Source organism: Aphanomyces invadans, assembly GCF_000520115.1.
Source record: "Aphanomyces invadans strain NJM9701 unplaced genomic scaffold supercont1.19, whole genome shotgun sequence".
Classification (NCBI taxonomy): Eukaryota; Oomycota; class Saprolegniomycetes; order Saprolegniales; family Verrucalvaceae; genus Aphanomyces; species Aphanomyces invadans.
Genome location: NW_008580164.1, coordinates 75,446 through 89,715, shown reverse-complemented (window position 1 = coordinate 89,715; position 14,270 = coordinate 75,446). Strand labels below are relative to the sequence as shown.

Here is a 14,270-nt window from a genome sequence, read left to right as displayed (position 1 = left end):
GTTCAAGGCAGTACAGTTCCCAGCACGCGTTCCCGGTCTGGATCCCGCCTTGGCCCAAGTGGATTGAGATGACTTCACGCATGGTGTTGCTTCGACGTGGAGAAGCTGGATGAGGGAGCTTATCCGCCTTTTTCGAAATGGCGCGGCACGTTGCGAATCTTTGGATCTTTCTGTGTTGAAACCCGGTTTGGAGTTTCACTGAGACTAACTTGTTTTTTCTATGCTTTAGAAAATTCATCTTGAGATTTGTATGAATGTCTAAGACCGAGGTTTGCCGCGTCGGTTCCGCCGACCGTTATCTGTTCTAACTGGCGCGGATTGGCTAGGTTCCACTCACACCATTTGAGTGTTTTTCCTGAAATAGTGTGCGACCTGCCACATTGGATATGTATACAAAGAGGTTTTGGCAACCAATCGATTTCGTCGATCGGTTTACTGGTCGACGGAAAACTCACTTGGAATTTGTATACGGGGCGCTCTCCACCAGTGAAGGCGCGGCGTGCGGTTTTCAAGGAATTGTATTGCTGCAGTTGCCACATTCAGTAACCACAATGGTACGTGGACGTGCTGGGCGACGATGAGGGCGGAGAGCACAGCGCAGGGAGTGAGGACGCAGGTTGATTCATGGAATGTTGTGTGTAGCCAAAGCAAATTACCGATATCCGTGATTTCCTCCAAAAGGCACGCCGAAAGGACGCCCGATCTGTCAAGATCAAGAAGACCGACAAGGTCGTCAAGTTCAAGATCCGCTGCTCCAAGGTACAGAGTGTGATGGAGACACCAGGCACGTGTATGCTCACCCGTGCGTGCGTAGTACTTGTACACTTTGTGCGTGACGGACACCGAAAAGGCTGACAAGTTGACCCAATCGCTCCCCCCTGGTCTCCAACGCAAGGACATTTAGATCTCGCGATTTTCCGGTAGTTTCGGGAACTCCATTGTGGCGTGAATCGCATCACCAACGGACACCACTGCTTGCTTGAGTCGCATCCAGCGAGTAACACAAAAATCCAATGGTTTTGTCACTGCATGTATGTCGTCGCGTCTTCTTCATCTTGCAGGTCGGCACGCGCTACTACTCAAGCCGTCGAGAGCTGCGACGCTGTCGAGATGCCCACAGTTGACCACAGGAGATCGAGCTCACGCAGCAGCTCTAGCCGGAGTGCAGCCACCCGACGGCGCGTCCACACGCCGCAGTCGACTGGCCACATCCACTACGCACCACCCTGAGGGTCATGCTACTGAAGACGCGGCTCGAGCTATCATCCCGCGACGAAGGCGGCAGGACGCATGGCCGGCTTGCTTGAAGACGGCCACTGGCTTCCATCGGCACGACACTTGACAATACCTATCCGATTCTACTCTCCTACCCTATTGAACAACTACTCGTCGTTCCTATGACTCCATGAAGCTAGCTTCCCTGCGCAGCATGGCGTAGACAAAGTTGGCGCTCGGGCGCTGGCGGGGATCCTTCTCGAGACACGCCATCGCAACTTGCACGATCATATCTGGACATGTCGGCGTGAACGAAATGTCCGCGGCCGCGTTCCATTGCGTCGCGATGCTGTCGATGCGTGCGAGGAGCACCCCGAACGCAAACATGTCGGACGCGAGCGTGACCTCTTCCCCCGCGAGGACTTCAGGGGCGACATGCAGCGTGCTGGAGGTCGGGAACGGCGCCTTGTACGTCACGGCGACCGTGTGGAGCTTGCATCCGTTGCGCGAGTCCACGAAAAGTGTGGTCGGACTAAGGTTGTCGTAGATAAAGTTGTGGTCGTGAATGTGCATGAGGCCGAGGGCGACGTCCAGTACAAGCTCGATCTTTCCATCGCGCCACGGCGCGACCGCCTTGGTCGTCGTACCCAAGTACGTCTCGAGGAGCTCCGAGTCCATGAATTCGCACACAATGTCCATTTGGATGCCGCCCGTGACATGATCGAGCTTGCGCCAGCTGACGCCGACCACGGATGTCAGCCGCGGGTGGCGAACGGTCGACAGCAGCGATAGAAACACAAACGATTTGTCGTGCGGCATCGGCTTGAGGCGGTTTACATGGACTCGCTTGCCTTTGAACATGCCTCGCACCATGTGAAAGCTGTCGTGGACGATGACGACGGGGCGGTCTGCTACGATCAAGTCAGGGTACACGATCTCGGTAAAGAGGCTTCGGAACGACAGCACGGTCCATGTCGACCGCGACGACGAGCTCCGCGGCGTCATCGCGTCAATCGAGTCGCCGTCCGGCAAGCGAACCGTGTGCACGGCGTAGTATGTCTTGTCTGTGGCTGGACCTTCCATCCCGTGCAACGACCCATCGTCTCCTGCCGACGACGTCCGCGACCCGCGTCCGCCAAAGGAAGATTTTCCCCCACCATTGCGCGGCCGCCGGACGAAGATGGCCAGGTACACGAAGACGCCCACGATGACGCAGCTTCCGATGCCAATGAGGATAAGAGTAACTTTGTTGGACGACGCTGGGGGTGGTGGTCCTGGCGGAGCCGACGTCGGTGCGACTGGCGGCGCGGCTTGTTCCAACGATCCGTTCGCTGCACCCCATGGCGATTAGAAAGGATGCGTCCGAGAGCGGCACGACGATGAGTACCTTGCACGCAAAGCGTGGAGCTTTCCCACGTCGTGGGGGTATACCCGGCTTGGCAGGCGCCCGTGATGGCCATGGCTGGACCTGAATACGCCGGCAGTCGCTGCAGGAAGAGCAACTCGGAATAGAACACGTGTACGTTCGCGAGGGGGTTGCCAGTCATGTTGAGGAGCTGCAGCTTCTTGTTGCGAAAGACAAATGCGGGGAGTTGGTGCAGATTATTCTGGGACAGGTCCCTATGGCGATGCATGTGACGACGGGATCGAGACGACGGCAAATCGTACAGCGACTCGAGATTTTCGGGCATGGCAGATCCGTCGATGTCCGCGACGTGCGAAAAGCCAACGTTGCTCAGACGGCTACGCGGGGCGTGAGATGGAGAGCAAGCGAGTCGAGCAACACGTACAGAGACTTGAGCTTGGACAGGATCGTGAGAGACGGGAAGTTGGCGACTAGGAGGCGCTCGATGTCACTGCGAAGAAGAGCGAGGGAATGAGCTCCGTGGTGAAATCAAGTCCAACCATACATGGAGACCACGTTCGTAGCTTGGCGAAAGCTGGTCGAGGACAGTCGAAGCTCCCACGACGGTTCTTTCACGTTGTCGCGCGGGGCGATGCGACTACGCCAAACGTGGATATGCCAATCAACGAGAGCACGACGGACGGTGACGTACATGGCCATTGTGGCGGGCGTGATGTCGACGTCGTAGATCGCATGCACACGACCGACATCGGCGTCTTGGCGATTGGGTACGCCCACTCGAATGGACCACGTCGAGTTGGTTGCACTCGTGACGGGATTCAGACACGAGAGCGTGCATGCCCCGACATTCTCCACGCAAGTTCCTTCCTTTTGGTTTGTGCATCCGTTCGTTTGGTCGTCGGCGGCGAGGATAATGCAAGTGGGGACGACGTGGAAGGCGGTGCTGTCGGCGGACGGCGGAGCACACTGTCCATAACAGTTCGACGTGAGCGTGTTTTCAGCGGGTACTTGGCATGACTGCGCGGAAAGAAGCCCCAGGCCTGCACACAGAAGCAAGACAGATCGCGGCATGCACGGCAGTTGGGTGCTTGGACAGCGTCGGCCCTCGTGTGGTGGAGTGCTATACGGTCGAAGGCGTCGGAGACACGGTGGATCAGGTGGTGTGAGACAGTCACATGGGCGGCTGGCTTGGTACTTTTCAAGGTAATTCTTGACATAATTCGCCCGATTGTTTCGAAAACGTGGTCGTTTTGATCGTAAATTCCCGTCATTCGACACGGTGAGCAACATTGGACAACAAAATTGGCGACAACGTACTTCGAAGCGAAAGCCACTCGTCAACAAACGACTAGTGTGGAAACCTCGCGGTCCCAAACGAAGAGGCATCTCCCAGCGGTGTCTGTTGCTCTGGTAGGTTTTTTCGTGCCTCCTGGATTGAATGCGCTTGCCCCAGACATGTGCTGCGTCATTCGTCTGTCGCCTTGGTTGGCTGGGTTGTCCCGAAGTTCGAAGTTTCGGGTGAGCCTGACGATCGCGCAAACCGCTCACTGTTCCAGCACACTCGGCGGATAACCATGTTTCGTGTGTTTGCGTGTGGACTCTAGTCTTTGCAGCTTGGAACGTTGGCAACAACATGACGAGCACACGCTGTTCGTGTTGTGTCACGCAGCTCCAAGCAACAGCTCGTCGATCGCCCTCGCTGAAACAGCGAAACGCGTCGAGTTGGCACCCCAAACGGCCGTCGTCGCTGTGGAAAGTAAACACGCCCCGACTAGTATGACTAGAATGGATGTTGACTTGAAATATGGACACGTTTTTCTCTACATACAACAATCAAGAACAATTGCGATCAACGTGAGATAGTAGCGATTTGCATACTACTACTAGCTGCGCGAGCCTTCGGAAAAAAAGATGAAACGGGCAAAAAATCCTTCTGTCAAACGCACGATTTGCTTGGTATACAAACCTCTAGTATATTCTCCAATTTCATTCAAATATTGTGGTAAACACAATCGGCGTTTTGCCCTTGCAACCGTCGGTTTCGTTGCAACCGCCGCCACCACGCGCGGCAAACAGCGTCGCGGTGCACCCGACGCGACGGAAAGCTGGTGCAGCTGCGACCCCTTCATGACGCGTGTGTCAATCATGACGAAAGGCACGTGCCGCCTTTCCAAGCAGAAGGCGTGCGACGCCAACGAAAGATTGCAGGCGTTACCCCAACCGACGTGCCCGCCATGAACACATCCTTCTATGTTTAGCCATTTTCGTCGAAAGATAGCAACCAACGCCCGGTCGGTCATTCGCAAATCCGACCGCAAGAGCAAGCTCCCTCACCCAGCTTTCTCTCAGCGTCCGTGCACCTACTCCCACAACACCTCTCCTCGCTCGAAGCAACACCATGCGTGAAGTCATCTCAATCCACTTGGGCCAAGGCGGGATCCAGACCGGGAACGCGTGCTGGGAACTGTACTGCCTTGAACACGGCATCCAGCCCGACGGCCAAATGCCGTCCGACAAGACGATCGGCGGCGGCGACGATGCGTTCAACACGTTCTTTAGCGAAACCGGCGCAGGCAAACACGTCCCCCGCGCCGTGCTCGTCGATTTGGAACCGAGTGTGTGTGACGAAGTCCGCACCGGCACGTACCGCCAACTGTACCACCCGGAACAGATCATCTCTGGCAAGGAAGACGCGGCCAACAACTACGCTCGCGGGCACTACACGATCGGCAAGGAAATCGTCGACTTGGTCTTGGACCGCATCCGCAAGTTGGCTGACAACTGCACGGGTCTCCAAGGCTTCTTGGTCTTCAACGCCGTGGGCGGTGGCACTGGGTCTGGCCTTGGCGCGCTCTTGCTCGAACGTCTGTCCGTCGACTACGGCCGCAAGTCCAAGCTCGGGTTCACCATCTACCCGTCGCCTCAAGTGTCGACGGCCGTCGTCGAGCCGTACAACTCGGTCTTGTCGACGCACTCGTTGCTCGAACACACGGACGTGGCTGTGATGCTGGATAACGAAGCCATCTACGACATCTGCCGTCGCTCGCTCGACATTGAACGTCCCACGTACACCAACTTGAACCGATTGATCGCGCAAGTGATTTCGTCGCTGACGGCGTCGCTCCGCTTCGACGGTGCGCTGAACGTGGATGTGACCGAGTTCCAGACCAACTTGGTGCCGTACCCGCGTATCCACTTCATGTTGTCGTCGTATGCGCCGGTGATCTCGGCCGAGAAGGCGTACCACGAGCAGTTGTCGGTGGCGGAAATCACCAACAGCGCGTTCGAGCCGGCGTCCATGATGGCCAAGTGCGACCCGCGCCACGGCAAGTACATGGCGGCGTGCCTCATGTACCGTGGGGATGTCGTGCCCAAGGACGTGAACGCTGCCGTCGCGACCATCAAGACGAAGCGCACGATCCAGTTTGTCGACTGGTGCCCGACCGGGTTCAAGTGCGGCATCAACTACCAGCCACCGACCGTCGTGCCGGGCGGCGACTTGGCCCGCGTCCAACGCGCCGTGTGCATGATCTCCAACACGAGCGCGATCGCCGAAGTCTTTAGCCGCATCGACCACAAGTTCGACTTGATGTACGCCAAGCGCGCGTTCGTGCACTGGTATGTCGGTGAAGGGATGGAAGAAGGCGAGTTTTCCGAAGCGCGCGAAGATTTGGCTGCGCTCGAAAAGGACTACGAAGAAGTCAGCGCCGAAACCGCGGAAGGCGAAGGCGAAGAAGAGGAAGGCGGCGACGAAGGGTAGATGAAGAGGTGTGACTAAGTCGATATATGCATTCCAACACGGTGTTGCCTTGGACTTGTCGACATATGGCGGACAGAGTCACAAGGACGGGATGCCGTGTGAAAAAGCGCTCGTTTAACGTGCTAGTGCCCAGCGCAGCACCACTTGATCTGGAGCGAGTCGGGGGTGGCTTTGGTCGTGACACTTGCCCACTTGCACTGGCACGCGTACGCAACCGTGCCTTTGTCGCGCCATGAGATAAGCGACTGGCAAACGAAATGTAGCATTCGCAGCTTTACCATGTCGTGGGTCCCAGTAGCATGCTGGCCGGGCCGCCAGGTCGGCACACTAGGAAAGCAAGGCTTTCGTACGGCCTCCAACGAAACACACTGTTTTGGGAGCACTGCACGAGGTGGAAGCTGCATAGGTAATGCGCTACTACTCTGTTCATCGAATGCACCGATCGCAGCGCGATCCCTTGCGCCAGCCTCGGCAGCATGACGACGGCATGTGTCTGTTGTAGCTATAAATACCCGAGATGCCGCCATCTGTGGCCATATCTTTGCCTGAACAGTGCGCCCCATGTTCCCGCTGCAGCGCCAAGGCACTTTGATGGGGGTCGTTGCGTACGTTATTTGGGGGCTGAGTGCCATCTACTGGAGGCTGCTCGTTCAGGTGCCTGCGATGCAGCTCCTATGCCATCGTATCGTGTGGGCTCTGCCCGTCGCTGCCGTTGTCGCGGTCGCAACTGGCCACGGTCCCACAACACGTTCGTGTGTGTCATTCCAAGCGACGACTGTGGTGTTTTACATCGTGACAGCGACCCTCTTGGGCATCAACTTGTGTGTCAGCATTGTGGCCGCGAATGCTGGATTCATCGTCGAGCTGAGCCTGGGGTACTTTACCAGCCCCCTCGTGACGGTACTCCTGGGCGTCGTCATGCTTCGCGAGCGGCTTCGACGGTGGCAGTGGGTTGCCATCGCCATGGCGACGTCTGGGCTGCTCACCGTCACGTTCTTATACGGCAAGTTTCCGTGGATCTCGATTGTCCTCGCCGCCAACTTTGGCGTGTATGGGCTCATGCAGAAGAAGGCGCCACTCGTGTCCGTCCAGGGCATTTGCATCGAGTTTGCCATCTTGACGGTGCCAAGTGCCGTGTATTTGATATACGAGCACCGCCGCGGCACTGCGGCGTTCATGTCATTGTATCCCGGGTACGACATTCTCCTGGTTGGTCTTGGCGTTCTCACGGTAACGCCACAACTGCTCTTCTCCACGGCCATCAAGCGCATCCCCCTTACGACCATGGGTTTGCTTCAATTCATCGGGCCGACGCTCAACATTCTCACGGGCGTCGTCATTTACAATGAGGATTTTCAGTGGACAAAAGCGATCGGGTTCGCCCAAGTCTGGCTTGGTCTCGTCATTTACGCGATCGACCTGGTCCGGTATGGAGCCAAGCCCGCTTCCGCCCCTACTGACGCCGTCGCCGCCACGGATCGGCCGACCATCGCGCGTGCCGCTGATGTCGACGAGGCACTCGAATTGACCGAAAGCGACGCCGCATCGACTGCTAAGCCGACCGCCAAGATGTAGCCTCCAAGGATATCCTGCAAGGGGACGCCACCCAGAAGTCGTCATTTTCACAACTCATTGTACGAGCGCGAAGGGTGCTGCCTGAATGGATGGGCAATCTGTCTCGAGCAGGCAATTCAATCAAACGAGCCAGCATCTCGATGTTGCGATAAGTTGTGCCTGATGAGGGAGAATGTCGCTACATCGCAGCGCATGCACAACACACTTCTACGAGGCCTGTACGCTCATGAGCAGAGGGCGGTCCACCGATCCCAGTGCCATGCTAGGCACAGGTCGCCAGTGGGACAGAATGGCTGGTTTGCTGAGCCGTTTGGAATTGCACACAGCACAGTTTGCTCTAAGCTCCATGCACTCCCTGGTGCGCCTTCAGCCGTGCGCTCTTCTACATCGTCAGCAAAGCCAGTTGGATCGAGCACATTGTCCACCAGCTCCGATTGCCAATTCGCGGCAACGGACATCCAGGGAAATCCGGATAAATCTAGAAAACACCGGATAATTTTGAAGCACATCGACCAGTGCAGTCCACGGAGCGACGATGATGCAGCGCGCAACTGCACGACTCGCCGCTAACGCGCCCAAGCACGTCGCGACATTCAGTGCTGCAGCAGAGACCCCACGTGGCGGTGTCAGCTCTGGATCTGGCGCTAAAATTGCAGGACGCTCTCGCTTTTACAAAGCTGTGGGCATCGAAGCCGAAGGTGACGGGTACTGCATCACGCTAGATGGCAAGAAGGTGCGAACACCGAGTCGATCGCTCCTGCAGCTCCCCACCAAGTCGCTGGCCGCCGCAGTCGCAAAGGAATGGGATGCCCAACATGAAACGATCCAGCCAACGACGATGCCGATCATGACGTTGGCATCGACGGCGCTGGACCATTGGGACTTCGACTTTATCATTGAAGAAATCATGAAGTACTTGCAAACTGACACGATCTGCTTTCCTGTGGAAAGCCAGCACCAGGAGAAGCTCGCGGCCCGCCAAGAGAAGAAGTGGCAGCCGCTGCGCAAGTGGTTCGAAACCGAGTTCGGAGGCGAGCTTGACATTAACTACGGCACCATCAACAAGTTGGAGCACAGTCCCGTGGCCGTCGAGAACGTCCGCGCGTTTGTGTACTCGGTACGTCTGACGCTGTGTCGTAGTTGGTTGTTGGCTCAATACCTTGGCTAGATGGACAAGTTCGAGTTGATGGCATTTCGACTGATCGTTCGTGAATGCAAGGTAACGTCCAGCATACTCGTGGTGGCCGCCGTGAACGACGGGGGTTTGGTAGTCGATGGTGGTTGCTCTGGCTCTGCTCAAGCGTCACATCACGGCCAAGGAGGTAAGTGACTCCTGACGACAAGTACCGACTAGAATTGTGTGGTCGTAGGCGATCGAGCTGGGTCGTCTCGAAGAAGAGTACCAGGTAATCGCCTGTGTCCATTCGTGGTCATAATGGAATTCCAGATTGAACGATGGGGCCTCGTCGAAGGCGGCCACGATTTGGACCGCGTCAACTGCTCCGTGAACGTGCACAGTGCGTCCTTCTTTCTGTGGCTCTTGAACGAGCGAACGCCATAGCGAGTCCATCGCGACACGCATTGGCATATCCCCAACCATCCAAACAACACGATGTTGACTATATCCTCGAGCGAGTATGCACGAAATCTAAACAGGATGGAGCCATTGGCAACGTCAAACGACACAGCAATGGCTGATGCAGCGTATTGTCGTCACTCGGCACGGGATCGCAGGCAATGGCTGAAGATTGCCTTGCAGGTGGTTGCGATGCTCACAGAAGTCACGCTTGCGCCTTCGGGGTTATGCCACGGCACCGGCATTGGCCCAACGACGGAACCTTCGAACTTTTCCGCCACTGAATCGTAGCCGTTATGCATACTGAACGTACGAGACAGCACTCTGTGCCAACTTTTCGTGACTGGGGGTGACACACTGGAGCCGACGGTTTTACCATCGTCCAAGACTGCCCGTAGGCGCCAAGGCCGTCCAAGCTGTGCGTATCTCAGGGCCAAAACCGCATGACGAGGTCGCAGAAGCGTGGTCGCCTAGCGCTCTGGACCCACGCGACTGCTGAGAACCTTGAAAGATCCGCCAGGGCGTTTCGAGTTCTCCACTTCAACGCGGACTTGAGAATACGTTTAATTCATTAAACGCACGTTTTATTATGTGGGAACCATGTGGGAACAAAATTGCAGCGTATCCGACAGGCGTTGGGGGTCCATATCGCTTGAACCAGCATTCACGTCTGGTCGAAATGCGACCTTGTCGCGAATGCGTGGCCGGGAACGGCGAACATCTCAAGACGTGGCAATGCGTATATGGCCTCGTCGACATATAACGCGGTTAAACCCAAGGACCAGGTTGGTACACAGTACGTACAGTATCGCGAGTGTCATACAATTGCCTTCAACCACTGGTGTCAGTTCCGTGACTGAAAATGGGTCCGTTTATCCGGTGTTTTCGTTCAGTGTCCAATGAACACAATCCAATTCAAACCATTGCGGTCACTGGACAGCGTTTTGACTTCGAACTTCGATAATTGGTCCCCACCGAACTAGCGACAGATAAATTAGCGAAGTTCGAAGTAAGACCCTCTAGCGCAGCTGTTTCGCCCTTCTTGCGACGAGTTTGGAATACGCAGCGCAATCGACGGCAAGACGGCGGCGACCATGGACAGCAACCAGTTCTTGATCGACGACGTGATGGACACGGACGACCTCGGGCTCATTGACGGGACGTACCCGTTCCTAGCCAACATGTCCAACATGAGCCTCCTCCAGCAGCAAGCGCTTCACGCAAACCCGGCGATGCCGCCGATGCACAACCAGCAGCGGGCCAAGGGTGGACCGTCGACCCACAACAGCATGTCGTCGAACCAATACATGCATCACAACCAGCAACTCCGAGGCGGGCACATGTCCCCAGGTCATGTGGACGTCGACATGATGAACCAGAACAACCCTGCCATCCAGACAAATCAGTCGTCGCTCTTTCAAGCGTATGCGTCCCAGTTTGGCCTCAAGCAGCCGACCATGCCCATGGAGACGAGCAATCAGCATGGCGGCGACACGTCCGTGGAAGCGTACGCGGCGCTCATGGGCGTCAAGCTCGAGAGTCCGCGGTCCATGCAGCAAAAACAGTACCAGCAGCAGCACCAGTCCAACAACAGCGACATGTCCCGCGCACAGCTGAATGCGCAGTACTTTGAATCTCTCATCCAGCAATCAACCATGCCGACGTCGATGGGCCCCGGCTCTTCCGTCGCCGCCGCGACCTCCAGTCTCGTCCATGGACACAACATGACATCGATGACCCTTCCGGCCGGCATCGGCGGTGGCTTCCACATGAACCATCACCATCATCTCCAAGACGGTGGTCTTCCCGTGGACGCGCCGGCGTCGTCTTCATCGTCGCTCCTACTTCGAGGCAACGACGGACTCGATGCCAAGCATACAACCGCAGACGCGCTCCTCGACAGCAGCGTCCGGATCAAGGCAGAGAAGGCGTTTCAATTCGGGCCAGCGGTGGGGAGCGGCGCCGTCGGATCGCAGACGCTATCGCCCGAGATGCTGTCGACCATGATTCAGAACAACAAGCAAAACTCGGCCGACTTGACGTCGCACTCGTTTGGAAGCGGCACATGGAACGCCTGTACGTTGGACGATTCCTTTCCGTACGAGGAATAACGCATTCGTGTAGCGGACGTCGACTTTGACAAAGACTCGCTCGTGTCCAAGGCCGACAAGAGCCGCGAGCGCAACCGCGACCACTCGCGCAAGTCGCGGCTGCGCAAGAAGGCGTTCGTGGAGTGTCTGAAAACGGAGGTGCTGGTTCAGGATGCATGCGTCGGTAACTTGACTGGATGCGTCTGGTGCAGGTCAAGCAGCTCCAAATGTACAAGGACTTGTGCGAGCAGAACGCCGACCTCATTGCGATGGTGTCGCTCGACCAAGACCGTCGAGTCACGTACATGACGGCCAGCTATACGCGCGTGCTGGGGTACCACGAGAAGAAGGCGCTTCAGGACGACCTGACCTTCTTCGACCTTGTCCATCCTGTAACGAGAGCATCGATTCCGTCGTTGCATTGAGCGCTGGGTGTGCTCACTTTGGCACGACTAGGACGACGTTGCCAAGGTCCGAAGCGAGCTCAACCGAGTCACCAAGTTCCAAGATATCCTCGGTGGTACGTCGCCGCCTCGATCTGTTGGACTGGCGACCTGACTCGACTACGCAGTGACATACAACGCCAAGCACTCCAAAGGCATGTACTGGAAAGGCGAGTTGAACGCGCGCATGTGCGAGCAAGGCCTCGTCCTAACCACGCGCGTCCAGCGGCAGCCTCCGGCCAAAGCATAACGTGATCTAAGAAAAGATGTGCTGTCCATTCAAAGGCAGATGCGCTCCAAAACGCGACGATGGCCGTGGCGACCTACGAAAGTTGACGGGGGTGGATTCGGCCTTCATGGAGTTTGATGCTTGGACACGTGCGCTAGGATCGAGTCGTCCACGAGAAGTTGGTCCCAGTGGACTCGAATGGCGTCCTGCGTCGCCAGGAGCACGTGCTGCTCCACTTGCACGGTCCGAAGCAAGTCCTTTGTTCGTGGAGGCAGGTCGTTGCGGCGAACGGCTTGGTCCACTTGGTCCGGCGGTGTCGCGAATTGGCGGAGCATCGTCTGGACAGTTTGATACAGCGCGCGGCACACGGCGTGCTCGTTGCGCAGCCTAGTCGTCGACTTAGACATGTGTGGCCAGAACGACAAGTTGCTGGCAGTGCCGACGTACGACACGATGTCACCGTCGAGCACTCGCTGCACTCGGTCCATTTCGTTGGCGGCGAGAACCTAACAACATCATGCGTCCGCCGTCACTAACGTAGTCGATCTTGGCGTCCAAGCTCGAGCGGCCATGCTACCTTGGCGCGCATGGACGGGAGCATGGACGACAGGATGGTGTCGCGTGCGGTGCCGTACGCCGGCGTGTACGACTCGTCCATCGTCGTGTTCATCATGGCGAGGATCTGGTTTTTGAACACAAGGAGCGGGTCCGAAGCCTCGACTTGCAGGCCGATGGCCACCACGTCGAGCGGCGATGGCTTGGACGGAGCAAACCCGTGGTTGAGCATGTAAACGGCGAGCGAGTTGGCGCCCAAGTGGAACTGCACCTGCGCCAAGTGAACCCACGTTATGGTGCACATCATGCGATAGACTAGCCATACCTCGTCGCCTGCTGCGAGAGGCTGCGATGCCACAAGCGTGACGTAGCCGTCTTGGACGTGAACAACGTTGTCACAGTCGTCGCATGGAGTCAGGGTGCTGACAATCGGGACGAGCACCGCGTCAAAGAGATCGCTGTCGTCTGCGAGACGTGCCGATGCATCGACGGCTAATTTCGGGACGAGAATCGTGTGCGCCCTTTTGACGTTGTCAGGAGGCATATGACGGGAGGATCAAGATAAACAACACACCACACGGCAGCCATGGCCCATTGGAACGTTTTGAGCGTGAACTGTGCTGGCGTGAAGAAGGGAGGGTCCACCGCATTGGACGTGAGCGGCGACTCTAACGCGTCGAAGAAGTCGGCGATCGCTTTGCGACGGATCTCGATGAGTCGCGCCACGTGCGAGCCTTGAATGATATCCCATTCATCCTGCACAACCGCACCGTCATGCCATACTTGTCGCAACGATCAAGATGTACATACATCAGTCAAGTAAATGGCGCTGTGAAAGGTCGTGGGAAGGGTCTGGATGAAGTCGTGCCACTTGGACGCGGGTCCCAAGGACCGTTCTTCGAGCAGGTGCAATGCCAGGACGACCGCGGGTGGAAGGTGCGGGTTCGCATCCACAAGGCGATGGATACGGCCATGCTTTGCCGTGTGAACGGACATAACGTCCTCCATAGGGATGCTCAGAATTTCTTCGCCAGAAGCAATGGCAAATGCAGCCACATATCGAGCACCTCGACCGGGGGTGATGCCGGACAATTCAACTTTCTGGACGGGCGTGAAATAAGCGAGAGTGCTCCACCGCAGACTGTCATAACGTACGTGGGAGTGAGGTGAGTGCACGACATCATCGTGAAGCAGGCGGAACGTGGGTTCATGGTCGCTTTCTTGGATTAACTCGACGTCGACATGCCGATCGGGTGGAGGCTTGACCGTGTGGGAGTCCAAGATCAAGCCATGGCCAGGTATTGCTCGCTTGACGCTGTCGAAGCGGGGAATGCCATCGCCTGCCAGGACGAAGCTCGACATGACCAGCAACGTGATCTTGCGGAGGGGGAGCATGGCAAGTGTTGGCGTCCCAGAAAGATCGCTAATGGTGGAAAGGGCGTGTCGTTGGGGCATATCCGG

At 56.9% G+C, this 14,270-nt stretch overlaps 7 protein-coding genes across 7 annotated transcripts; 5 read left to right on the top strand and 2 right to left on the bottom strand.

Moving 5' to 3' along the window:
- Nucleotides 1–457: 457 nt before the first annotated feature.
- On the top strand, nt 458–1,030 carry H310_08861 (60S ribosomal protein L38). Its single transcript, XM_008874770.1, has 3 exons — nt 458–554; nt 643–759; nt 815–1,030. Exons 1-3 carry the CDS (start codon nt 552–554, stop codon nt 902–904), a joined length of 210 nt encoding a protein of 69 aa, XP_008872992.1. The 5' UTR covers nt 458–551; the 3' UTR covers nt 905–1,030.
- Nucleotides 1,031–1,317: 287 nt separating this feature from the next.
- Nucleotides 1,318–3,740, bottom strand: H310_08860 (serine/threonine protein kinase). Its single transcript, XM_008874769.1, has 6 exons — nt 3,273–3,740; nt 3,126–3,218; nt 3,006–3,071; nt 2,884–2,958; nt 2,603–2,835; nt 1,318–2,546 (listed from the first exon to the last, which is right to left on the bottom strand). Exons 1-6 carry the CDS (start codon nt 3,650–3,652, stop codon nt 1,396–1,398), a joined length of 1,998 nt encoding a protein of 665 aa, XP_008872991.1. The 5' UTR covers nt 3,653–3,740; the 3' UTR covers nt 1,318–1,395.
- A 1,151-nt stretch (nt 3,741–4,891) lies between these two features.
- On the top strand, nt 4,892–6,451 carry H310_08859 (tubulin alpha chain). The gene has a single exon (XM_008874768.1). The coding sequence runs from the start codon at nt 4,980–4,982 to the stop codon at nt 6,339–6,341; it is 1,362 nt and encodes a 453-aa protein (XP_008872990.1). The 5' UTR covers nt 4,892–4,979; the 3' UTR covers nt 6,342–6,451.
- Nucleotides 6,452–6,860: 409 nt separating this feature from the next.
- Nucleotides 6,861–8,066, top strand: H310_08858 (protein RarD). The gene has a single exon (XM_008874767.1). It carries the CDS (start codon nt 6,903–6,905, stop codon nt 7,914–7,916), a length of 1,014 nt encoding a protein of 337 aa, XP_008872989.1. The 5' UTR covers nt 6,861–6,902; the 3' UTR covers nt 7,917–8,066.
- Nucleotides 8,067–8,412: 346 nt separating this feature from the next.
- H310_08857 (hypothetical protein) lies at nt 8,413–9,690 on the top strand. Its single transcript, XM_008874766.1, has 5 exons — nt 8,413–9,033; nt 9,085–9,135; nt 9,188–9,238; nt 9,287–9,322; nt 9,364–9,690. Exons 1-5 carry the CDS (start codon nt 8,452–8,454, stop codon nt 9,475–9,477), a joined length of 834 nt encoding a protein of 277 aa, XP_008872988.1. The 5' UTR covers nt 8,413–8,451; the 3' UTR covers nt 9,478–9,690.
- Nucleotides 9,691–10,553: 863 nt separating this feature from the next.
- On the top strand, nt 10,554–12,326 carry H310_08856 (hypothetical protein). The gene is made up of 5 exons (XM_008874765.1): nt 10,554–11,568; nt 11,617–11,741; nt 11,795–11,974; nt 12,039–12,102; nt 12,154–12,326. The coding sequence occupies exons 1-5, from the start codon at nt 10,587–10,589 to the stop codon at nt 12,273–12,275; spliced, it is 1,473 nt and encodes a 490-aa protein (XP_008872987.1). The 5' UTR covers nt 10,554–10,586; the 3' UTR covers nt 12,276–12,326.
- H310_08855 (hypothetical protein) lies at nt 12,293–14,223 on the bottom strand. The gene is made up of 7 exons (XM_008874764.1): nt 13,965–14,223; nt 13,620–13,910; nt 13,384–13,565; nt 13,135–13,330; nt 12,832–13,080; nt 12,702–12,760; nt 12,293–12,641 (listed from the first exon to the last, which is right to left on the bottom strand). The coding sequence occupies exons 1-7, from the start codon at nt 14,202–14,204 to the stop codon at nt 12,380–12,382; spliced, it is 1,479 nt and encodes a 492-aa protein (XP_008872986.1). The 5' UTR covers nt 14,205–14,223; the 3' UTR covers nt 12,293–12,379.
- Nucleotides 14,224–14,270: the final 47 nt, after the last annotated feature.